This window comes from Ambystoma mexicanum, chromosome 10 (assembly GCF_040938575.1).
Source record: "Ambystoma mexicanum isolate Mex_15411 chromosome 10, UKY_AmexF1_1, whole genome shotgun sequence".
In the NCBI taxonomy this organism is placed as follows: Eukaryota; Metazoa; Chordata; class Amphibia; order Caudata; family Ambystomatidae; genus Ambystoma; species Ambystoma mexicanum.
The window spans coordinates 1,627,944,005-1,627,968,842 of NC_090932.1; the positions used below are offsets into that span (position 1 = coordinate 1,627,944,005).

Genomic DNA, 24,838 nt, shown 5'->3' on the forward strand with positions numbered 1-24,838 from the left:
GGCTGAGAATGATGATCCTCCTAATCTGAGTTGGTGTTTGGTATCACTAGGAGGAGGGCAGAGCTCGTTCTTAGAGTGCACGGTGGGTGGTAGGGTTTTAGCTTGTAGGGTTGAGGATGTTAGAGGGAGTTGATATGGGCAGAGGGGAGGTTGTGGGGCTAGGTGTGTCAGGGAGGGTCGGTGGACAGTACGCTGCAGGGGTCAGGGGTGCTGGCGTGGTGGGAGGCGGGTGGGTAGAGGGGATGGGAGGAACAGGGGTCTTGGGATGGCCGGCTCGCCATCAGGCTTCTTTGTTGTGATTTCTGGATAGGGAGTGGGAGCGTGGAGGGTGGGATGGTTTTGGGGGGGGGGGAGGGAATTTGGGGGAGGGAGGCGCGCCAGTGTGAGGTTCTTTCTCTGGACCTCGCTGGGCGGGATGGACTCATGGTGTGGCTAAATTTAGCTATATCACAGTTAGGTACACTTTCTAAATTCAACTATGGCACAGGATATTATTCACACTTTCAAAATTCAACTATACCATAGGGTGATATTATTCACACTTTCTAGGTTTAGCTATAATACTATACTATAAATATAAAGCAGACACGAAATTAGACTGACCATCCCATAAAGTGGTCCCTCCTGGACCGCTCATCGAGTCAGGCAAAGAACGGCAGAACACCTCAACCTCCCAGAAAAATGCAGAAAATGAGAAAAATCAACTGCAAGAATGGGCAGCCACCCATCTGCGAGAGGCACATCTCTTCCACAGCCACACCACCGTCCAGCCTTGAGGCCCACACAAATCTGCCCCAAACCGTGAGCGGAAAATCGAGGGGCGAAACCACACTGGCCAACGTCAGACCAAACCCTCTGGCAGCAGAACAAACAAAACGCCTGTGCAACTCGAGGACTGCACAGCGAGCCTCGACTGGCAAGAAACCCGCACAATGGACAACACACCACCACGACTTGGTGCACCACCCCAAGGATCACCCAGCCCCCACAAGCCAAACGCACACGAGGCCCCAAGCATGCCCAAATCAGAAAAAAATAGATGGGCCGCAGCTGCTCACAGCCACAACTCCTCCCCACCCCCACCCCACATGACCAACAAATAGCCTGCAGCTCAGCACACTGGTGCACGAAATTCCCCAAATCTAGGGCCACAGCCATGCGCCAGTACGACAAAGGAGTCCCAGCCTTAGCCGCCCCGCACCAGTCCAGCCACACTGCAACCATGTGGACACCCCCAAATGCTGCACACACACAGTGGAACAACCATTTCTATCCAATCGCCAATACAATGTCACCTATTTATTCATGGTTTGACATCTACAAAGCGCGCAGCAACCCAAGGGCACTGCAGCGCCGCCACAGACACCGTGAACACACACAACAGAATTGCACATAACCGCAAAACAAGGAGGGGAGGGAAGGCCAGGATGGACAGTGGATCCCGTGCAAGTGGGCAAGGGATGCCGCGCTAGCCAAAGATCCGTGGGCAAGTGGAGGAAAAATGGGGAAAGCAGACTCCCATCAAATGGCAGAATTCAAAGTAGATGGCCGCCACAGCAGAGCCCAGCCTCCCGATCACTGATGGGCCAAACGAGAAGTCACCACAAGTGATTCAAGCAAATTAATCCAAAAATAAGGGTGTATGAGTGGGGCATCAAACTGCAAAAACCCACATATACATCAGCTCAAAGGCAAACCAGAATACACCCTCGAAACCAGTCATCAAGTTCCAACAATCAGCTGCCGGACCACACCACACTGCAGCGCAAAGCCACTCAACCAATCCACACAGCTTCCACACCGAAACCACACAAAAATGATCACACTGCCATGCCCCTGGACACCCCCCCACCCCGGTGCAGACAAAACGACCCCAAAAGCCCACGGCTGGCGGAGCATGCCCCCCCTGGAAAGTCCAAGTCTGCCCTGCAGGCGCAGCCGCACCAGTGCGCCCCGGTGAAAACGCAGATGAAAACCAGCGAGATCGGTCCCAAAGCTCCACCACCAGGCAAACGCAACGCAAAATGGAGGCCGCTGCAATCCAGGACACCACCGGCAATCACCAGTGCAACCAGGGATCCAACCGGAAAGCAGCTGCGCAATCGGGGATCCAGCCAGAAACCCAACCTTTGTTATAAGCTTGTACTACACAGTTTGGCGGTGTGTTGAGCAGCCAGGCTTATCTCAAGAGGGGTCATTGTGAGCTGTAGTGGAGTTAGAGATTCACAGTTGCAAGTATTTAAATAAACTAACACTGAAGGTTTCTTCCTTAAACAATTATTAATTTATTTATCAGTCAGTTAGAATAAGCCTTCTTCAGAAGGAAGCAATATAACAGTAACACACAAACACACTTCAATACTGTACACTTAGTTTCTAAATCAGTAAATACCCCTTTGGGATGGCCCACAGACACAACCGACACCCACAGGTGACTTCAATAACTAGGGTGCTGGGGACATTAATATCTTACTGTTGGCATTTAGAATACTCTTAGAAATTGGCAAAAGATAAAGGTTATTAGAACAAGAGACCACAAATATTCTTAAGCAGGCAAATAGTTTTGGATCCCCCTAGAAGAGTCATTCAGTTCAAAAGGCTAAGCCAAAGTCAATGGGCAAAAGTCTTGTATAGGATGAAGCACTTCTGGTAGGTACATGGAAAAGTCTTTGCACAAGTTCTTAGGAGTCTTTGATGAAAAGAGAATCAAGTGTAGGGCACAAGCTGATTAGACTTGTGAGTAGTAGAAGATGCCAGCAACTCTACAGCAAGAGGTAAGTTCCCTCAGACTTTTTACAGTACCTTAGAAATGAAGAAAAGATGCAGCAGATGACTTCTGTTCTTGTGCAGTTCTGAAAGTCTCACTGTTCCTGGGCCTCAGTCGGGGGGACAAGAGGGTGTACGTCGGTGGGACTCCTGCAACGCACTGGGACGGTCAAAACTCGCAACTGGCAAACTTCATTTTCAGTGGCCGTTAGTGTTTCATCTCCTTGTGTCTACCGCAAATAGCAACACAGTGGTTTCCTGGCAGTCGAGACAGACTTTCCTTGCTTCTGGGGTCACGCACTCTGTTAAGGGGGTTCAGGCTCGGTCAGTCCTGCTTCCTGGGAGTCCGGAGGATCTTCCTGAAGCTCTAGGCCATCTTAAAAACAATGCACACAATCTGGTGTTCCTCTCCCTGGCTATACGGTTTTCAGCAGCAACTCTGTGGAAATTCAACCAGCTCAGAGATGGATGTCCAGGTGGCTTACTTTGGAGTGGATTGGTCCCCAATTCAAAGGGAGAAGTCGTCCTTAAAGAGCTTCTCTGTCGAGATGAACTTGGCGATTCGGACCTGCAGCAGGGCTTCACCGGCCAATCCAACGGTCCAGGAGTTGCAGCAGCCGACCTCTTCAAGTTCTTCGTTTTCTTCGTCCAGTGGTCGACTGCTTTCCAAGCCAAAAGACTCCTTTTATTCAGTTTTCTCCCATTCATTCCAGCCTAGCTGCCACTCACCCAGCATGGTGGCTGTCCTTGCCGAACAGTCAGCCAGCCAATCACGCCAGAGTGCGTTTGGGTCTCCTATGAGCCTAAGCACAGGGAGTTTCAGGCACCTCCCTCATTTCCTGCCCACCCCAGACACTCAGGCGCCAGAGGCTGTCTTCAGTCCTGAAGCCCGCCAAAGGCGTAGGAACAAAGGGACCAAACCAGGTTTGGCGCGTGGAGGCAAACTCGAGAAAGGACCTTTCCAAAATGAAATGTTGAAAAAAGAAGACCGGGACACATTTAAACAAAGGAGGCTCAGACCCCATCTTGAAAAACATGGCTCCCGTGATTTAACGCTACCAGTGTTCACAGTCGGTAAAAATCATGGTAGTTTGTTATAAAACCACTGCCATCAGCTATTTCGAGAGGTAAGGGTAGCATTTGACTGCTACATGAGTTTCTAGACATAGGTGATATTAAGTAGTCCCTCCAGCACTCTATAAGATAGGGTGTGCTCGGTCTAGGAATTTCAAAAGACTAGTAAAGTCAATTTCACTTTACTTTCTCTGGGAAACCGTTTATCCCAGAGAAAGTATTTAAACCTTGGGACAGCCTCAAAGGCTCCCCTGTGTCACTGCACTGAGGGTGCTGTGTGACACACAAATAGATGATGCCTATGGAGTTGTCTAAAACTCCATAATCCAAGAACACAAGAGTAAAACACACATCAAAATACATTAACAGAGTGGGGAAAAGGGCTCACACTCTCCAGGTTAAAAAAAAAAAATCAAGTCCTCAAAATCCAGAAAAGTTGCTAGGGGTCTCCAAGGTGAAGGGAATTAGCACATTTATGAGAATGCTCCCTAACATGGGGCCACAGGAATGGTGTATTGCACGTTCTTGTTGGAGGGTCATATAACGGGGCTGGCTTTTCTGGGATAATTTAAACCCTAAATGATTTTCAACCAAATGCCCCCGATTGCGCACTTTACCTGCTTGACCATCTTGCAGTGGTCTCTGCCATACATGCGAAGAATGGAGCCCCAGTTTTTGACATGTGGGTGAAGTAGTTGCAGGATTTTTTGAGACGCCAGCTGCTTGCCCACACGCTTGTTCTTGCCTGCATGAAACAAACGAAAGTACTATCTTCTGTTTTTAACGTGATCAGAGAATTAAACGGTCATATGCCCTCTCCCACCCTCCTGGCATGGGAAAGAAAAGGCCCCTACTTACACCAACCGCGCACTGTGTGCTTCCCACAAGTCATGACGTATTCGCTCTTCTGATTTTTACCGGGTATCACTTCAAACTTGATGGCTGTGTCCCCCATTCCATGATTTCTACCAAAGAAAAATCAACTTTAGAGATCTACATTTACACAGAAGGAAAGTAAAATGTGCCTTTTTACACTGGTTGCTATAGGCTCTGTGCAGGCTGCGGCTGCCCAGGCTATAAAAACAAATAAATACAATATTAGGAAGTTAACATGAATCTCCATGGCTTCTACCCCAGACCCAGCTACCCATCATGCCAGGGATAGTAAAAGCAGCTTTGCCATGCAAATTCGTTGCGTCACAAAACACTACGATGATCACGTATTCAGTAGCAGCAGACACTCACCTTTTAAGGCACTCATGAAGAATTTGATATGGTGACAACAGTCCAGCTTTACTGATCAGGTCATATACACGCGAGTCTTCAATGCTGATATGGTTAAAATACTGCAGAAAAAGAAACCTTTATAAGTTAAGGCTGCAATGTGCATTTCTGCTTTTAACAATGTGATGCTTTGATATGTTGCAATAATTTATATCAAGAAACCATTCCTGCATGTTCAGCTTGAAAACCTTGTTGATGCTGGGACATCAATCAGAAGCGCAGGAAGTAACATATGCACTGGCCCACAAAGAAGTGCCATGGCTCTGATTTTAAGAAGTTGCAACAATTCAAAAAAGCAGTTTCTTGATAGTTACTCTTATGCTGGTAGTTCTTGTTTGCTTCCCATAGACTGCAAGGACATCTGTACCATCACAGCAGAGAATTGAGTATTTCTTGCAAAGCATAGAAAAAGCCAAGAAAACCTTTGCGCAGGCAAGGCACAACAAGCATGCCACATGCAATCTATAAAAATACTAATGCTGGAGAACTACCTTTACCGGTAAGGAAAGGTTACTTGTAATCCTGGGTGCCCATCATGGTTACCTCCATTAAATGGATAGCTCTGCCCATCAACAGGCTCCCACAGAACTCTTCTAATAAACCATTATTTTTGAAACTTATAACATACTTAAAATTTATAAATTTGCATACCTGGGTTTCTTTTCATTGTTTACAATGAACGTCCATAAAAGCACAATTTTGTTAACAGGCAATTTCTTTGTGCGCAAGTAAAAATAATTTTAAAAAAGCCCATTATTCAGACAAGCAAGCCAAATTAAATGGTTAGAACAAGACAGTCACATTGAGGAAGTCGGTGAGCAGAATTATCCCATCATAGTGTGTAGTAACAGTTGTGCCTTGTTCTTATTTTCATGACAGGAGACTAAGCCTTTGTCACGCACTGGAAAAGTGTGAGGGGTGGTTATTAATTTAAAGGACATACCCAAGAAAGAGAACTAAGATTACAAGTAAATTCCTCACTGCCACCGTTCTATTTATGAATAGCAAACACTGAACTATATATCAAGCTCATTCCTACTCTGGGAAGGAGGGTGGAACCATACTTGCGATTACTCCTTCATTCACACAAATCCCGAAAATATGTATGTCCTTACTGTTTGGGCAGTTTTCCAAGTCCACTTATGCTATGACTTTATAAAACGATCCCCTTGGTGTACAGAACCCGAACTTCCAGTATAAATCGGTACTACTGAAGGTTTTGGTAGCATGGCAGACCAGCCAGGCTCATCTTAGGATGGAAATGTGAGTTGTAGGTATGTACAAATAAATGTATATACATATGCCCAAAGAACACAATATAGACTCATTTTATATAAACACAAGGCATAGAAATCTGTAGATAAGGCAAGTACTATTTTAACTAATCAACACAATAAAAAACCAAATGCATAAGGTGAGTAAACCACAAAGTAAAGACTTATTGATGAAGTGTGGTGAATTTTAGTCGAGACAGAAGAAAAGGAGAGAAAAATATTGTGTCAGCATAAAAGTGGTGTGATAAACCAAAGGAAGAAATAACAGCAGCAAGATGTGAAGTGTAAAGAGAGAACAGAAAAGGGCCCAAGACGGACCTTTGCAGAATGCCATAGGCAATCAAGAAGGAATTAGATGACTTGCCAGCCCAAGAAACAGAAAATATTATTTGAGATAGACCAGATTGAAATCAGAAAAAAACAGCCTGCGAGACCAAAAGAAGAAATACGCCAGTAGAAGAGAGTGGTCGACAGTGTCGAACGCAGCAGATACATCCAAGAGGATGAGAAGAGATGCAGAAAAAAGTAAATCCAAAACAGAGAGGAGAGCAGTTTGTGGAGTGAAGATGGCGGATGCCAGATTGAAATTGTGGGAGAATAGAAGAGTTGGAGACAAAGTTAGAGACTTGGTAATAAACCAACCGTTCAAACAATTTAGAGAGCTACAGTAGCAAGGAAATAGGACGAAAATGTGAAACTATCAGCGGGTGATCAGTGGGTTTCTATAAAATTGAGATAATGGAAGCATGTTTGAAAGACGTGGGGAAAATAGAGGTTGAGACAGATATTGAAGGAGGAGGTAAGGTAAGACACTAAAGGAGGGTAAACTAAGAATAAGTGCGGAAGGGATTAGGTCGTAGGAGAGGCAGAAGGGTGAGTTTTGGCCAATAGAAGAGAAGTATCAGCATTAGATATAGGTATTGGGAACTAGGGGTAAAAAGTCACTACTTCAGATGAAATTGAAGCTTCAATATCACTGCGAAGAGAAGTTACCTTGGAGGAGGAAAATTGGGCAAAGTCAGAGGATGACAAAGGAGAGTTAGCAGAATGATCGAGAGTAGGAGGAGACAGAAGCTGAGAAAGAATTTTAAAAAAGTCCTAGGGTGGGCAGACTAAGCATGTAAGAGATCAGAAAAGTAGAGCCGTTTAGCAGAGAGCAAACAGTGATCAGAGAGGATGATCATAAAAGTAGGAGGAAACGACATTGAAACGGCACATGGAACAGAGATGAGGGGAGAGCCATGGTTGAGAAGGTTTACGTGTGGGATGGAAAGGTGATAAAGGGTAAAGTGAGTCGTAAGAGGAAGAAAGACAAGGGGATGGAGGAAGTGGCCTTATCAGGTGTTAGGGATGAGAAAGAAGTGGAGGAAGGACGAGGTTACAAGTGGAGGTAAAGTGTGAGGAGTTAAAGTAACATGTTCAAGACAAGTATTTTACTTTTAGAGTTGAAAAAAGGTTCCAGGGACTTCAGAGAAGACACCCTAGAAGGATTCCAGCATTGAGCCTGGGCAAATGGATGAGAGGACTCCCAATCACATGAATCACCTCCAAAGCTTCACAGGAATCACAACAGACTTAAGATAAGTAATACCCCAGCAAGGACGTCTTCAGGATCTGCAGCCAAAAACCTGGTTGATTAATTCCTTGTTGTGAAGGCAGGACACTGGAAGACAATTTGCAGCAGGGATCAACGGGGAAGGCTCCAGGCAAGGGTTGCTCCACAGCTAGATGCAGTTCTGTGGTTTTGACGCCCATTTCAGGAACCAGGAGAAAATTGAATATCGCTGGTCGGAGTCTCGTCGTTAATCTGGTACAGCACTTTGGTGAGAGGACTTCAAGGATACAAGTCTCTAGAGGTCCACAAGGATGCCACCAAAGTTTCAGTGCAATTTGGAAGACTGCGCACCGCGTAATGGTTCGAGGTCTGAGTGTATTGGGTATTGCAGCCCAGTAAGGTCGCAGCCTAACATGGGATGGCTCAAAACGCAGGTCTTCTTGAGACGAGCGGATTTCACCAGCTTCTGAGTAGGAGTCCTGTTCGAGACCCACAGTTCGATTGGAGGGAAGGGTTACAGAAGGCTCTGGTTACAGAGCAGGTTCTCAGGTCTCTGGAAATCGCTACAGCTGTCTTTTCTTAATCTTCCTCTTCAGCTGCAGTGGTCGACTTGTCAGCAGCTCCCAGGTTCGGAGTATTTAACAGGAACTACAGCACAACATCTGCATTCTCTCCCTGCATTTTACATCAGGGGGCGGTGTTAGGGGAGTTTCCCTAAAGTTCTACTGGCAGTAAGACTTTAGTAAACTATCCGAGTGGTTTGTAGATCCCCAACTCTAACTATCAGTCTGTACTAACTCAGGACCTTGTTAGAGTGGCAGAGCAGTCAGGCTCATCTTAAGAGGAAGATGTGAGCTGTAGGTAAGGACACTGAAACTAGTCAGACATGCACAGCAAAGAAGCACTTACATACTTTTATATAACTTAAAAGTGTATTATATTTACACCAGAATCACTTTAAATACTTTAGACGCTTTGTTAGGCAAGATTGTATGTAGTAACCCTGTGGGAGACTACACCAGCCTTGTCCTCTTGGCAATACGTAACCCACCCTTTGGTATAGGCCTGCACTACACAAGTTGTTAGAGTGGCTGAGCAGCTAGGCTTATCTCAAGAGGCGTCAATGTGAGCTGTAGGGTTGTAACAGAGTTTCACAGTGACAAGTATTCAAATAACTTTCACACATAGGCTATGCCACTGTAGTAAAAGAACACCAACAACCGAAGTTACTCGTGGTAAGTGATTGTTTTAATATAAAATGGTAGCCCTTATTTGAGACACGCGTTTCGGCACGTACTGTGCCTTTTTCAATCAGGGCTAATCACAAATATTTTTAAAGAAAATGCAACAGAGATTTGGAATGGGGTAGGGGTGGAGGTTTAGGTAGTAAGAAAAGATGGGAAAAAACATGAGAAGCTATCCATTAGTTTAGGTGTTATTTGTTTGATTTGACAATCCCTCTTGATGTGTCCCAAAGAACCTACATTTCTTACCAGTAGTTTTTCAGTTCTGGTTAATTAGAACCATACATGTCTACGGTCATTGCTTGCTCAGAGTCCAGGGTTAAATCCCTCCTAAGGAACATATACAGTGCATTTTATCAAAAGTAGTAAATGTTTGGAGACTACGCTTGTATTTCGGTATTCGAAAATTATCATCCTTTCATTGCTAATTTGCTTTGCAGGCTCTGTTTCCATTTGTGATTATTATCGGTTTAGAGATGGGTAGCAATAGGATGATTTCCTGTGCGCTATATATTGTATTAATACCATATTATCCAGAGTTACAGTATACTTTATCCCTATGTTACTGTTCCAATAGTTCACCCTCTATAAAAAAAAGTGCATAAATAGTTAGAACACTGTGGACATTAATATATCACTTTTCACACTTAAATGGTAATACTGAAGTTGTGTCAAAAAGGAAAAGGTTAGGGAAGGAAACAATGGTTAACAAGTTTCTAGCCAGGACAGCCAATTCCAATTGAGTGAAGTCTAGAGGAGATGAGGCACTTGTTTTGCACAATGTTAAAGAGAGTTTTGTTGTAAAAGAAATCACTGTTGGGTCACAAGCTGGGAGGCTTGTGAAGGGCAGAGCTGCAAGCAATTCTGCAAAGTGCAGCCAATGCAAGTCTCCAGTGAGAGCAAGCAAGCTACACACAAAAAGGGGTAAGTACCCCTAGTTACAAAGTACCTTGAGTCTGAAGAAAAAGGGTCCAGCTGGCTTCTGTTCCTGTTGTAGTTCTGCAGATCCTGTTGTTCCTGGGCCTCAGTCGTGGGGACAAGAGGGAGGATGTCTGGGGACTCCTGCACTACGGTTTGAAGGTCGGCAGCAATGGGCACAATTCAGATCAGCGTCATTTTGCGGTTTCAGCTACTTGCAAATAGCACCACCGCAGTTCTTGGACACATTTTGGACTTTCCTTGCTTCTGGGGTCCTGCACTCTTGAGGTGGCTCGGGCTTGGTCAGTCCTGCTTCGAGGGAGTCTGGAGGATCTTCCTGGGGCTTGGGATCAGGCTTAAAGGCAATGCACTTTATTCTGGCATTCCTGTCCCCTGGCACTCGGTTCCTGCAGCAGCAATGAAGTACAGCCAGCAGTGAGAGGGATTCCAGTCGAGTTCGTCTTGGTCCCACCAACCCAAGGGGAGAAGTCGTCCTTGCAGGGCTTCTCTAGTCGATTCGAAATTTGGAGCTTCAGCATGCAGCAGAGAAACTAGACAAAGGGGATACTTAGTAACCCCTCCAGCAACCCTATCGTAAGATAGTGTGTGCTAGGTTTAGAAAGTTACAAATTTAAGTAAAGTCCATTACACTTCACTGTTCTTGGAAACAGTAGTTCATCCAAAAGAAGGTATTTAAACCTTTTGGAAATCTGAAAGACTTCCCTTTGTCACTACACTGAAGGTGCTGTGTGACAATGCAAAGATTATGCCTATGGAGTTTCTCAACTCCAAAGTCAAAGGAAACAGGAGTCCAAATCACAGAAAAGGTCTCTCTCTCTCTCCAGGTAAGAAATTAAAAGTCCTAAAGTCCAGAAAAAAGAGCTGGGGGTTTCCAAGGTAAAAGGAAATTAGCACATTTCTGAGAATTCTCCCCAACATTCGTCCCCACCAGACTAAGGTACAGGAGGATTTAATCCACTCCTGGATGAATCTCCTTACTCCAGTCTGACATACTTTCTGGAGACCATCAGCATTTTGGTGATTACACCCTGACCTGTATTCTGTGGTGAAATCAAACCCCTGAAGGCTGATTGACCATCTTAACAATTTAGGATTCTCCCCCTTCATCTGCATTAACCATCTCAAGAGTTGGTGGTCTGTTTGAATTACAAAAGTAGATCTTTACAAGTATGCTCTAAACTTCTTCAAAGACCACACAATTGCAAAACATTACCTTTCAATAGTTGCCCACCTTGTTTGACAGTCCTTCAGTTTCCTACTGATGAAGCAGATAGGGTGTTCCCTGCCCAGCTGACTCAGAACTGCACCTATCCCTGTATTGGACGCATTAGTTTGTACAATAAAGGAGTGGTTGTAGTCAGGAGCTCTCAAGACTGGAGATTGACAAAGGGCTTCCTTAAGTACTTCAAATGCCTTAGTGTACTCATTCCACCTGACCTCCTTTGGGGATTTGGGAGAGGAGATCACATTCAAGGGAGAGGTTATCAATGAAGTTCCTATAGTAACCAGTGAGACCTAAAAAGGCTCTCACTTGGGTTTGAGTAGTAGGGGTGGGCCAGTCTTGTACAGCTTGTACTTTGCTAGGCAATGGCCTTATTTCACCACCTCCTACCTCATTTTATTTACACCCACTTCTGATTAATTCCAAGTGGTATGGACAATAGAAGATCCTGGAACAGGGCTCCCCATCCTGCTAGATGCCAAAAGATCTGAACTATCACATACATTTGCTGAAGCCCATTACTATCACAAAGGCAACGCTCCTGGTGGTGGAAGAGGACAAACCCAGCCCAATCCCATATCCTAAGTCAACAACAGAAAAGGGATCTTATTTGCTACAGCAATTCCCTGAGGTATTCTCAGAGGAACTAGGGACAGTGAAACATTTCAACTTGAAATCCTATTGCATTCCTGAAGTTCGCAGAGAAAGCATAACGGATAAGGTTGAGATATTCAAACTTGGTGCCATTGGTCACCAGAGAGACCGTTATCCTCCCCCATTGTCCTCTTTGCAAAACTAGACTATTCTGCATCAGCTTTCGAAGGCTGAATAACATCTCGGCCTTCGATAACTACCTAATACCCAGAAATGACAAGCTAATCGAGCGCCTGGGAAAGGCTAAGTACATTCCCACCATAGACTTTACTAATTGCATCTGTCTGATAAAGACATTGTTGGGTGGGACTCCCAAGTATTCCAGAGCGAGGCTGGGGGGTCTGAGGACTCGGAGGGCTGAACACCCTTCTCGTAATAAACTGAGGACTCAGACAGCAAGTACGAACTGCTGTTTATTGCAAATAAAACCAACAGGGATCAATATAAGAACACTGGCCCTATTTATGATTCGCAGCTGCTCCGCCATACCTAGCTGAGAGAATAGTCTTGAAACCTACTCTTCGCCTTACCAGAACTGCAAACTCTTTCTGCCTCGTCATACGCAGTTTTAAATTAATTAAATCTGGAGGAAGTAGCTTCCCTGTGAAGGCTGCTCAGACATGGAATGCACTCCCACTCGCCTTAAGGGAATAATCAATCCTTCCTCAGTTTCAGACGAAAAACTTTAAATTGGCTGAGAGCTAATGACAAATGATTTCCGATGCACTCTAGTAATGAATACCCATTATGGTATATAGTTCTTTCTTCCACTCTGCCATATTGACGCCTGACTATATCCCTAATTGATGTATGCATTTCCAGTTCACATACTGTATATACTGTACCTCCTGTCTCATACGCCCAACACATTATACTGCATCTTACTTTTTTCCTTTAGGTGTAATATATTAGTATACCTATACCTTTAACCTGTATCCTATGTATTTCCCATCTGCTATATCTGTTACGTGAAGCTGAAAGTAAACTTGTAACCTTTGCACCCAGTTAACAGAGGGTTTGGTGTGCCATACAAATAAAGAAAGAAATCAATCATGTCCGAGGTAGACCACTTTACTTTGACCAATTTGACATTTGTTTGCCTTTATGGTCAGATGGACCTGCTCAAGAGCCTCAAATACATATCCTAGGTGGTCAATATGCTCTTCCCAAGTGGGGCTGAACACTGCAACGTCATCCAAGTATGCCATGCAGAAGTCCTCCATCCCACATGATTTATCATCCTTTGGAATGTAACAGACACATTCTTTAGTCCAAAAGACATGACCTTAAATTGGTAGAGGGGCGGAAAATGCTGTTTTCTCCTTGGCATGGTCTGTCAGAGCTATTTGTCAATAGACTGAGGTTAGGTCAAATGTACTGAGGTACTTGGCTGAAACAAGTTTATCCACCAGTTCATCTCTCCTAGGTAAAGGATGGGCATCAGTCATGGTGACTGCATTAAGAGCTCTGGAAGGAACCAGGAGGACCCAGGGCCCGACACCCTGCTCAGACAGCAGGTAAGCATGCACCAATATGTGTTTACTCCCCCTGTCCCCACAGGCCATCCCCACCCGCTCTGGTCCCCCATGTCCCACACCCTTCTCGCACACAAGTGTTGCCTGTTTTGCTTGATTCTTCTACCCTGCCCCCCTCCAGCCTACTTCTGCAGGAGTCTGTCCTGATCCATTCTGGTTTCACCATCACCGTCTTGTGGCCAATGCTAGATTTGACTTTTATGGACTTCATTGATTCACGGTGTATCACCCTTTCTCAACTCTCATGCTGGACTTCCTTTGCATCTTGTACTCATGGTGGCCCTGAATCATGCTGTTCTGTTCCCATCTTCATCGTGTATCCTGGCTTGCAACATTATGTGCTACTACTGACTTCTGCAATTGTATTCGCTCTCACTCTTGCTTCTCCACTCTTTTTGACTGCTTACTCTGTTCTCTCTTCCTCTCCCTTTCCCGTCCCCTCCTCCCCTTACTTTCTTCTATGCACTTACTCTATCAGAATTGTCCCTGGATCTAGTATTATAGCAACCTCGTCTGTCTCCTCCTCCCTCCCCCTTACTTGTTGCCCCCCACCCCTTCAGAACTATCTGAAATCTCATCAGGCCTAGTAGGATAGTCGCTTGTTTTGTTCCTCCCCTCCCTTTCTGCACCACTCTCACTCCACTTTTGTTTTCTCCAGCTATACCAGAAATGTCGTCAGGCCTAGTACGGTAGTCGCCTGTCTGTTTACATTTCTTTCCCACTCTCCCCCTCCCTTCCTTATCCATGTCTTAGCTCCTGGCACCATCTGAAATGTCATCAGGCCGAGTACGATAGTCAATTTCACATCCTTACTGTTTATGGCCTGTAAGAATGTCATTGTATTTTCCCTTGCTCCCCCCCCCCTTGCCTTGAAGCACTTTGAAACACATTGTGTATAGGTGCTATATAAATAAACATATATAGTCCACACACAATCTCAACTCCTTGGATCCTGCCTTTGGTACTAGCACAAATGGACTAGCCCAAGGACTGGTAGATGGCTCTATCACCCCAACATCAAGCATCTTCTTGACCACCTCCTTTATATGGGATCTTACATTGTTAGGACAGTTTTTCTGAAGTCCAACTAAGGGCTTAGTAAAAACCACTCAACTGAGGCATTACAAGACTCCACTCTTCGTATAAGGCTGTACCACCTGAATTCATGGGAGCGTATACAGAGCATCCAGGCTATTTTAGGAGGGGGAGAGAGCGCTGTAGAATAAGTACAAATTAAATTGTAATACAAATGGTCCAAAGAAACACTGAAACACTATGTAAAAATAAATGATTTATTTAAATACAAGTAGGCCCAGATAAATCTGGGGGTAAGTAAGTACTAACACATTCTATGTAATCACAATTATAAAAACACAACACCATACTTGAAGGTACACAGACCAAAGTATAAACCTTATTTGGAACACCTAAAAGTAGTTCTAGGGAAGTCAAACCTTTTCATACACATTCAGTATAGGGCACACCTATTCTTGGGGAATCAAAACGGTTTTACGGTCTTTTCATGGGAAATAAATGCATTGAAGAAATACATTGATGAAAAACCACTGAATGTAAATGCGTTGAAATGCCATCTTCTACATTTAAAAGTACATATCCATCAAATATAGGGTTGGAGTTAGGGTTAGGAGGTGTGCTTGGAGGTTAGATGGGGGAACCCCCCCTGCCTGCCCCCAATATACAATAAACAGTAAACGTTATAAGGAGCTGGCCAGTGCCGAAAAACGTTAAATATTTCAGCACCGGACAGCTCCATGTAACGTTTTAACGTTAAAAATAAATGCATCGAAATGCCAGCTTTTACATTTAAAAGTATATAGCCATTGAAACTTGTCCATTCCAATATTCAATGGATAAGTTTCGATGGATATGTACTTTTTAATGTAAAAGATAGCGTTGCGATGCATTTAGTTTCGCTGCATTTGTGTCGATGGATTTTCGTTCAAATGGTTTAAATTCGATGAAAAACCATAAACCGTAATGCAAGGGCAGTAGACACTACAAGTTGTACAGTGACGCTCAGTCCCAAATCACATAATCAGTCAACTGGACAATATACTTTGTGTGCATAGTGGAACACTTATTACAGGTACAGTAACAACCTACTTTTGTGATTACACACATTTATACTAGGTGAGTAAAACCTAAGGATGTAATATTCAATTACAGGTGCTTTTGAGATCAGTAAAAACACAGATTGAGATAAGCAGTAACTCTTGTAACTTATTTTTGGGATGGCACACAGCTAACTCAAGGTAAGTAAAACCCATATACTTTTTCAATCTCGCAAGTAGTCCAGGTTAGATCTTTCCCAGCTATACAAGTAACTGAGGTATGATTTATAAGGGGCAGTTAGAACCACAGGCTCTGTGTTAGACAGCACAGGGAAAGTAAACTCTAATATTACACTTTACTGAATGACTCAGTTATTCTAGGTAGGCAACAACCTTATACAGACGTATTCTGGACAGACTAGCAGCATGTCGGGGAAAGCAAAACCCAGTTGGAGGACACTCATACAATTATCCTGCAGGAATAATCTGGTGAAACCAACAGATTACTTTTGGGAAGAGGCACAGCCTAATCACAGTAGAGTAATATAGCTTCACATCTACTTTCTGTTAGAATAGCAAAACAGTTTAAGGAAAGAAAAGATGTTAACCATACTTTTAAGAATAGTGCATCATACATCCAAGGTAAGAACTTTTATAACTGTTGACTCTTCGAGTTACAGTTACCAACCAACTCTTTACAAGTCAGTCATGTTTAAACACTTCATTTCTAGGCAAAGGTCCCAATCGCTTAAAAGTCTTTCCATTATTCTTGGCACATGAGTGTTCTCAGAGGCAGAAGGGGGGGTCACTAGGATCTAGTGTCCAACACGAAGTGTCAGGATAGGTGCATAAGTAGCAAAAGTCAGAGTTCGTTAGGAAGACTGGGTAAACAGGCGAGTACTTTACTTCTGAGGTAGAAGTGGGTCCAGGGGCTTTGCAGAAGACACCCTAGCAGGATTCTAGCAGTGGGACTGGGTGCACTGGATGAGGTCTCCCCATCACAGAAAACAACCCACAGCTACAAAGAAATCCTAACAGGCTTAAGGTGAGTACATACCCAAGCCAACACAGTACCTCAGCTTTGAAGAAGATTTTGCAGCAGGACGACTTCATGATCTGCAGACAAATACCCAGTCAGTGGATTCTTTGTCATGGTGACTGAAAACAAGACCTCAGAAGGAACTTTGCACCAGGGATCGATTAAGAAGGCTCTAGGCAAGGTTTCCCTCGTGGCTGAATGAGGTTTGGGGGATGTGGCGCCTTTTCAAGGAGCACAGAAGAAGACAGCAAATCGCGGTTGAATTCTCGTCATTACAAAGGTCCAGCACTCTGTTGAGGGGACTTTTTCGGACTCTATTTGTGTCTCTGGAGATCCACCAGGATGCCCACGAAGCTTCAGAGAAACTGAATTTGGAAGACCGTGCACCGCACAGTGGCTCGAGATCCCAAGGTATTGCAGCAACGCAAGGTCGCAGCAACGCGTGCGATGGCTCAAAATGCAGTTCGAGTCTATTGGGTCTCACCAGGCTCTGGGACATGGTCGGCCTTTTTGGAGTCTCCAGATCGATTGCAAAGAAGGGCTGAATCAGGCTCGGGTTCCACAGAAGGCTCTCCGGTAGCTGGAAATCATCTCTGCAGCTTTTCCTTCATCTTCTTCAGTTTCAGTTCCAGTGGTCGATTTGTCTTCAGCTTCCAGGTTTGCAGTATTTATCAGGAATTACAACACAATACCTGCATTCTCTCCCTACATTTTACAAGAAGGGCCGGTCTGGTTGTCCAATCGAGACAGCCAGCCCCCCACTGGGATTTGTCCCCATTCAGGCAAGGAGGAAGACAAAGGGCTGTGGAGTTTTGGACTCCTCCCTCGCTTCCTGCCCTCTCAGACGGATTGGAGCCTGGGCGGGGAGTATAGGGGACTCCCGCCGAAGATAATAAAAAAAAAAAATCACACAAAGGAATTTCATGTCCTGGATGTCAGGGGAAGGAACAAGAAAGGACAAGAAACACAAATGGCGGGGAAAAAAAGACAGAGGCCAGTTTGGTAAAATGAGCACCCTTATGTGCCTGTACTTCAGCTGTGACCACAGCCCACAGTAAAGGTGCATCAAATTAATACAAGGTATCACTGCCACCAGCCATTGAAGTTAAGCTTGTCCCTGTAAAACAAAATCTTACAGTTTTAATGTGAAAGGGAATACGTTGCATCTCCCCGGTACTCCACATAAGGTGGGGTGTGCTGGTTTCACCTAACAAAACGTAAAAGGGATCCAAAGATTCTTTCTACCCTTGGGAACTGTAGTTCTCTCAAGTTAAGCAAAAGAAAGTTAAAAGGGGAGCCCCTAGGGCAACACAGCAACAACAGGCACTTATTGCCAATTAGTTGTTAAAGAGGATAACTTTAAAAGACACTATGGAGAGTCAAAGAAATGACATCCATAAAAAGAGTTAAAGAATCTGAGTGTGGAAAAAGGTTCCCACTCACTAAGGCATTAAGGCCAAATATCCCACTAGTAAAGCAAAATGTCCTGGGGTTGACCCAGGTCAGGACGATTTACCAGTTCTGTGAAAATCTTACCCAACATACATGGTCTGACATTCTGTAACCCCTGCCTTTGACAGGAAGACTGTAACAAGTGAGGATACCATGCTGGCCCCAAGGGTTCAAGCTTGGGGTCAGTGAAGACAGGGAGGCAAAGTGATTTAACAGAGCTTTGCACTCGTGTTTCAGAGTCAGATCAGAAGAGAGATTACCTCCCATTTTTCCATCTAAAGGCCGTCCCCTGAGGTCAGGTAGAGCTTCACTCTCTTCTTGATCAGATGCTAAGAGCAAAGCTCCCAGTTCTGGCCTGGATACATATGCCTTTAGGCAGTTGGTGTGAAAGACCCTGGGGGCCTCCTTGGGATTGCCTAAGTCCACCAAATAATTGAACTCTCCAGGTTCGAACAACCTTGAAGGGTCCAATCCATTTCATTTGTCCTGTAAGGCTCTCTGCCTTGTAGGTACAATAACTAGAACTACCTGGTCTTGAGTAAACTCAACCATGTTGGCCTTCTGGTCATGGTAATGTTTAACCAGAGACTGGCCAATCAAGTTATCAGAAGCTTCTGTAATCATGTGTGTTATTCTCCTTTGGAGACCTAACACATAGTTAGTGACTCTCACTGGCTTGTGGTAAGGAGCACTCTCCAATCCTTCCTGGATTAGGGCCAATGGACCTGTAACCGGATGACCATGGAGGAGCTCAAAGGGGCTGAAGCCAATACCTTCCTGAGGGACTTCTCTAAGCAAAGAGAAGGCATGGCAGTAGAAGGTCCCACTGTCTTCTACAGGGTTCTTCTAAACCACCCATCATGCTCTTCATAGTTCTATTAAACTTCTCCACCAACTCACTGGTTTGGGGATGGTAGGCTGTTGAGAACTTGTAGGTTACTCCACAGTTTTTCCACATGGCTTGCATGTAGTGGGACATAAAATCGGTCCCCCTGTCTGAGAACCTCCTTAGGAAAACCAACCCTGGTAGAAATACCAAGGAGGGCCTTAACCACTGCCTGGGCAGAACAGTCCTCATAGGTATGGCTTCAGTGTACCTGGTAGCATGGTCTACCACAACTAATATAAATCGGTTACCTGAAGATGTGGGAGGGTCTAGGGGACCAACAATGTCATTCCCTATCCTCTAAAAAGGAACTCCCACCACTTGGAGAGGCACCAAAGGTGTCACGTTCTTGGCTCCACTCTAGCCATGTCTGACAAGTGTGACAGCTTCTACAGAATGTATCTAGATCAGGCCCCAATGTGGGCCAGTAAAAATACAGAGAAACCCTCTCTTTGGTCTTCTTAAAACTTAAGTGACCGGCCAAAGGAGTCTCATGGGCCAACTGTAAAACCTTGGGTCTCACCTCCTGAGGCACTACAAAAAAGTCTTCTGTAGTCCCCTGTGGGAGACTCTATAGGATCACTGCAAAGGAGGCCATCCTCCCAGTACAGCCTGTGCTTCCCTGGTTCTTTCCCTTCCAGCTGGGAAGCTGCCTGTTGGCAAAGTACTTAAAGAGTAAGTCACTCTCTTTGACCTCTGCTGAAGTCTGCACTACTGGCTCCACCTTCTGCAAGCAAAGTCTGCAGCTCAGGATGGTCTTTAGGAACCAGATCTCCAACAGGGGGAATGGCTTCTTCCAGCTCTGTTTCACTAGTAGCTGGTTCACCATCCTCTTGTTGGTCCTCCCACTCAGCCTCAGCTGGTGGAGGGGTCACAGGTGTGACCTTGAACTGTCCCGGGGATGTCCTTGTCCTATGTACAGGTGTGATACCTTTCTTCTTTCCTGAGATCTGGGGGATCCCCTTTGTCTCTTTCTTTGTCCTGAAACTGGAAGGGTGTCCTTCCTGGGGACTGGGAGTTATAGGTACTTCTTTAACTATGCACTGAGAGTCATCTAAAGTTGCTTCTCTGGCCAGTCCAGTCTAGTCTGTTACTGCTTCCTTTTACTGCGAGGCCTGGGAGTGCTTGATATAACTCCAAGAGCCTTTAAATCATTCCCCAACAGGACTCTCCCAGACACCTCATTTTGTACACCAACAAGTATTCTTACAGTCATGTATGTTGTTGCACTGGATGAGAGCTGGTAGTATTGGAACCATCTGCACAGGGCCTCCAGCAAGCTTAGTGGGGCCTTCGGGTGCATTAGCAACATACTCGGGTTTGAAAAAGGTTTCATCCACCACTGTAATGCTGGCCCCAGTGTCTCTAATGGCAGGGGTTTCCTGACCATTCTTAAGTGCACTTTCCTTGTAATATTCTTTGGTGTTATCTGGAATAGAGTTATACACATCTACATTCTGCTGTTCCCACAGCCCAAGGAGCACTAAAGAAACGTTGGCTGAGACGCCAATGGGGTCTTCAGCCAATTGATGAATGTTTTCACTTGTCATATGAACTTCTCCATCAGGGATGAAGGCTAAGGAGGCAGTGTGGACCCCTGAAGGTTTACCCTTGCATCTGGGATCCCCTTTCACATGGCCAGTTGACCCACAAGCATGACATTTACCAAATGTTTTCTGGAATGGGGGCTTCTGCTGACCTCCCTCAGGTTTAGCACCAGAGGTTTCACTAGACTGATTTGGTTTCCTATACAACTTACCCTTTTTATGTTTGTGGCCCTCTTTTGGGTGGTTGGATTCAGAATTCTCTTTTCCATCTTTCTTGTGCTGCTGCCCCTCATCCTTCTTGTGAGTGGCCCTAGAGCCCTTGTGAGCGGCCCTGTTGGCAACCCAAAAGTCAGCAGCCTTTGCTAACTTCTTGGGATCAATCTCAATCGAGTCAACCAAGTGCTGTCTCAGCTCAGGAGAGCATGCATCAAAAATAGATTCTAACAAAAACAGATCTTCTCATTCCTTAAAAGGAGTTCACTTTGCAACCCTTAACCAAACCATCTATGATTTTCAAACATGTACACACGCAGGTAGCCCAATGGGTACCATCAGTCTTTTTGAGGATCCTAAACCTCTTAAGGTACTGGGAAGGAGTATTTCCAAATCTGGCTATTAAGGTCAGCTTTGCATTTTCATACTCTTCTCTTTCAAGCTCACTACCCTCTTGCTTTGCCACTCTTTTAGACTGCCCACTCTATTCTTTCCTCCTCTCCCTTTCTCCTTTTCCTATCTCCTCCCCTTACTTTCTTCTATGCACTTGTCCCTGGACCTAGTATGATAGCAACCTCATCTGTCTACTCCCCCCCCCCCTCCTGTTACTTGTTTTTTTTCCTAACCGCCCCCCCCCCCACACTATCTGAAATGTCATCAGGCCTAGTACAATAGTCGCTTGTTTTTTTCCTCCCCTCCCTTTCGGCATTCCCCCTCCATCACCTTTTGTTTTCTCCGGCTCTACCAGAAATGTCGTCAGCCCTAGTACGATAGTCACCTGTCTGTTTCCATTTCCTTCCCATTCTCCCCCCTTCCTTATCTTTGTCTTAGCTCTTGCACTATCTGAAATGTCAGGCCGAGCACGATAGTTAATTCCACATCTAGGGGAGCTGAGGCACTTCTTGAAGATTAGCATAAAAGTCTTGCACAATGTTAAATAGTTTTGCTGTAAAAGAAAAATCACTATTGGGCAACAAGCTGGGAGACTTGTGAAGGGCGGAGCTGCAAGCAACTCTGCAAAGGGAAGCCAATGCAAGTCTCCAGTGAGAGCAGGCAAGCTACACACAACAAAGACAACAAGGAGGCAAATACCCCTTAATTCACAGTACCTGAGTCTGAAGAAAAGGTTCCAGCTGGCTTTGGTTCCTGTTGTAGTCCTGCAGGTCCTGTTCCTGGGCCCCAGTCGTGGGGACAAGAGAGGACGTCTGGGGACTCCTGCGCTACGGTCTGAATATCGGCAGCAGCAATGGGCCCAATTCAGATCAGCGGCACGGTTTCAGCTACTCGCAAATAGCACCACCGCGGTTCTTGGACACCTTGTGGACTTTCCTTGCTTCTGTGATCCAGCACTCAGTTGAGGTGGTTCAGTCTTGGTCAGTCCTGCTTCGAGGGAGTCCGGAGGATATTCATGGAGCTCGGGTCTGGCTTCAAAACGATGCACTCGGTTCCTGCAGCAGCAATGGAAGTACAGCCAGCAACAAGAGGACAGGGGTCGTGTCACGACCCTCGCCCAAAACCCCCTTTGGCAAACCCATTGGCCAGGTGGAGTCAGGACTCGGGCCTCTAGAGCCTGGCATCCTCTTCAAAAGCCCTCATGGGGCCAGTCCTGGCGCCAGGCTCATACACCATGAACAACAATGTGCTTGGGAACTACTTTATTGTATTGTCAGCCAACATGGAGGTATCCACATAGCTTGGTTCCTAAGAACCAAGCTATGCGATCTAGTGTTTTGGGTGTTGCAGGCCTGGAACTACTTTCTCTGGTATTACTTTACCTGGGCTATATAAACCACACCCTGACTGCACAACATGCTTTGTGTTACTTTTCAGCTTGCAATGTGACGCTCACCGTGTCCAGCTATTCCCTCGAACCTCGGAGAAGCAGAACCTGCAAGGAGACAAAAGGACCATCATTAGCAGCAGCATTTTACCTGCAGTCTTCATCTTTAAACACTCGCAGCTACTGAGAACAGCTTCCTCGAATCTGCACGCCTCCCGGACAGGACGACCTGAAAGAGGAAGATAGAGGCAACATTAAAGAAAGCTGTAGAGACATTTACAAATTACGAACTGCTCAAAAGGCTTACCTGGCTGGTCGCCTCTCGGCTGGCACCACTGCGGACATTCCACTCGCGCTGAAGAACACTGCGACCTACAAGGAAGGAAAACACAGGTTAGCAAAGGCAAGACTTTGCAGCGCTGCGCATAGCGCTTACTTACCGCATCATAGCGCTCTTAATACGCCATCATTTACCAGCGAGGCTCAACCAAGCCAGTTCGCCGCACTGAAGCTCTGCATACCTAAGGGAGAAAAAGAGACATTTTAAACAAAGAAAGGCATGCAGGATAGCAACAAAACTAAAGAACAGCAATAAGACCTATCTGAACAATATCAAACGGGCTGGTGTCAGTGAAGTAACTGGACCGCACTCGCCCATGAAAGACAACGCACCCCTGCAAAGAAGGCAGGACGGAGAGCACGCCTAATTCTAGGACAAGGTGAGGAGAGGGCACCAGAGGGACTGAAAGCATACAGGGGTGGAGGGAGGATACTTACTCCAGTCAGTCAGTCTTGAACACAGTCTTCCTGTATTTTCAGGCAGAACCTTCCCTGCAGACCACATCAGGGCAAAGCTGAGAAGCATACCAGGGAGTAACCCAGCTGGGTGGTGTCCCTGTGGATACCAGGTGAGCGTAACAGGTCGACTGGACCCACCAACACAAGGGGAGAAGTCATCCTTTGCAGGGCTTTTCTAGTCGAGGTGAATTTGGAGCTTCAGCAGGGCTTCACCGGGAAAACCAATGGTCCAGGAGTTGCAGCAAGCTTCTCTTCCAAGTTCTTCTTCGGATTCATTCGTGCAGTGGTCAACTCTGCCTTCGATCTAAAAGACCTAGCCTTTTATGCAGGTTTCTCCCAATCATTCACAGCCTAGCTGTCACTCACTGTTTGGGAGAATTCTCATGAATGTGCTAATTCCCTTCACCTTAGAGACCCCAAGGCAACTTTGCTGGATTTTTGAGGACTTGATTATTATTTTTACCTGGAAAGAGTGTGTGCCTTTTTTCCCCGCTCTTGTGTATTTTGAGGTGTGTTTTACACTTATGCTCTTTGAATGTGGAGTTTTAGACAACTCCATAGGAATCGTATTTTCATGTGTGTTACACAGCACCTTCAGGGCAGTGACACAGGGATGTCTTGACTTCCCAAAGGTTGAAAAGCCTTCTGTGGGATGAACTACTGTTGCCCAAAGAATGTGAAGTGAAAGTGACTTTACTAGTCTTTCCAAATTCCTAGACCCAGCATACACCATCTTACAATGGAGTGCTGGAGGGGTTACAAAGTATCTGGGTCTAAATACTCATGTAGCAGTCAAATGCTACTCCTATTGAAAAGGCTGGTGGCAGTGGTTTTACAACGAACTACCATGATTTTTCCCGACTGCAAACACTGGTAGCTAAAAATCACAGGAGCCATGTTTTTCAAGATGGCACCTTAAGCCCCTTTGTTTAAACAGGTCCCGGTCTTTTTTCGCCATTTCTTTTTGGAAAGGTCCTTCGAGTTTGTCTCTGTGCGCCAAACCAGGTTTGTGTGCCTTTGGCGGGCTGCAGGACTGAAGACCGCCCCTGGTGTCTGGGGTGGGCAAGAAGTGAGGGAGGTGACCAAAACTCCCTGTGCTTAGTCTCCTAGGTGACCCAAATGTACTCTGGCATAATTGGCTGGCTGGCTGACTGTCCGGCAAGGACAGCCACCCTGCTGGGTGAGTGAAAGCTAGGCTGGATTTAAAGGGAGAGAACTGTTTAAAAGGTGAGTCTCTTGGACTGGAAAGCAGAGTTGACCACTGGAACGAAAGAACCAAAGAAGAGCTGGAACAGGACGGCTGCTGCAACTCCTTGACCATTGGTTTGCCCGGTGAAGCCCTGCTGCAGGTCCGAATTGTCAATTTCATCTCGACAGAGAAGCCCCTTCAAGGACGACTTCTTCCTTTGATTTGGTTGGACCAATCCACTCGTAAGCCACCTGGATACCATTCTCAAGGCTGGTTAGGATTAACCAGTGAGAGGGACACAAAGTTGTGTGCTTC

General features: G+C 45.5%; 1 protein-coding gene across 2 annotated transcripts in view; it reads right to left on the bottom strand.

Moving 5' to 3' along the window:
• DGCR8 (DGCR8 microprocessor complex subunit) overlaps positions 1-24,838 on the bottom strand; it is a 690,818-nt gene that overhangs the window by 114,269 nt on the left and 551,711 nt on the right. For both annotated transcript variants that reach the window (XM_069620020.1, XM_069620021.1), the window contains exons 10-12: positions 5,086-5,186; positions 4,699-4,805; positions 4,458-4,585 (exon numbers count right to left, since the gene is read on the bottom strand). In XM_069620020.1, the coding sequence (XP_069476121.1) occupies positions 4,458-4,585; positions 4,699-4,805; positions 5,086-5,186 (336 nt within the window). The remainder of the gene's footprint in view (positions 1-4,457; positions 4,586-4,698; positions 4,806-5,085; positions 5,187-24,838) is intronic.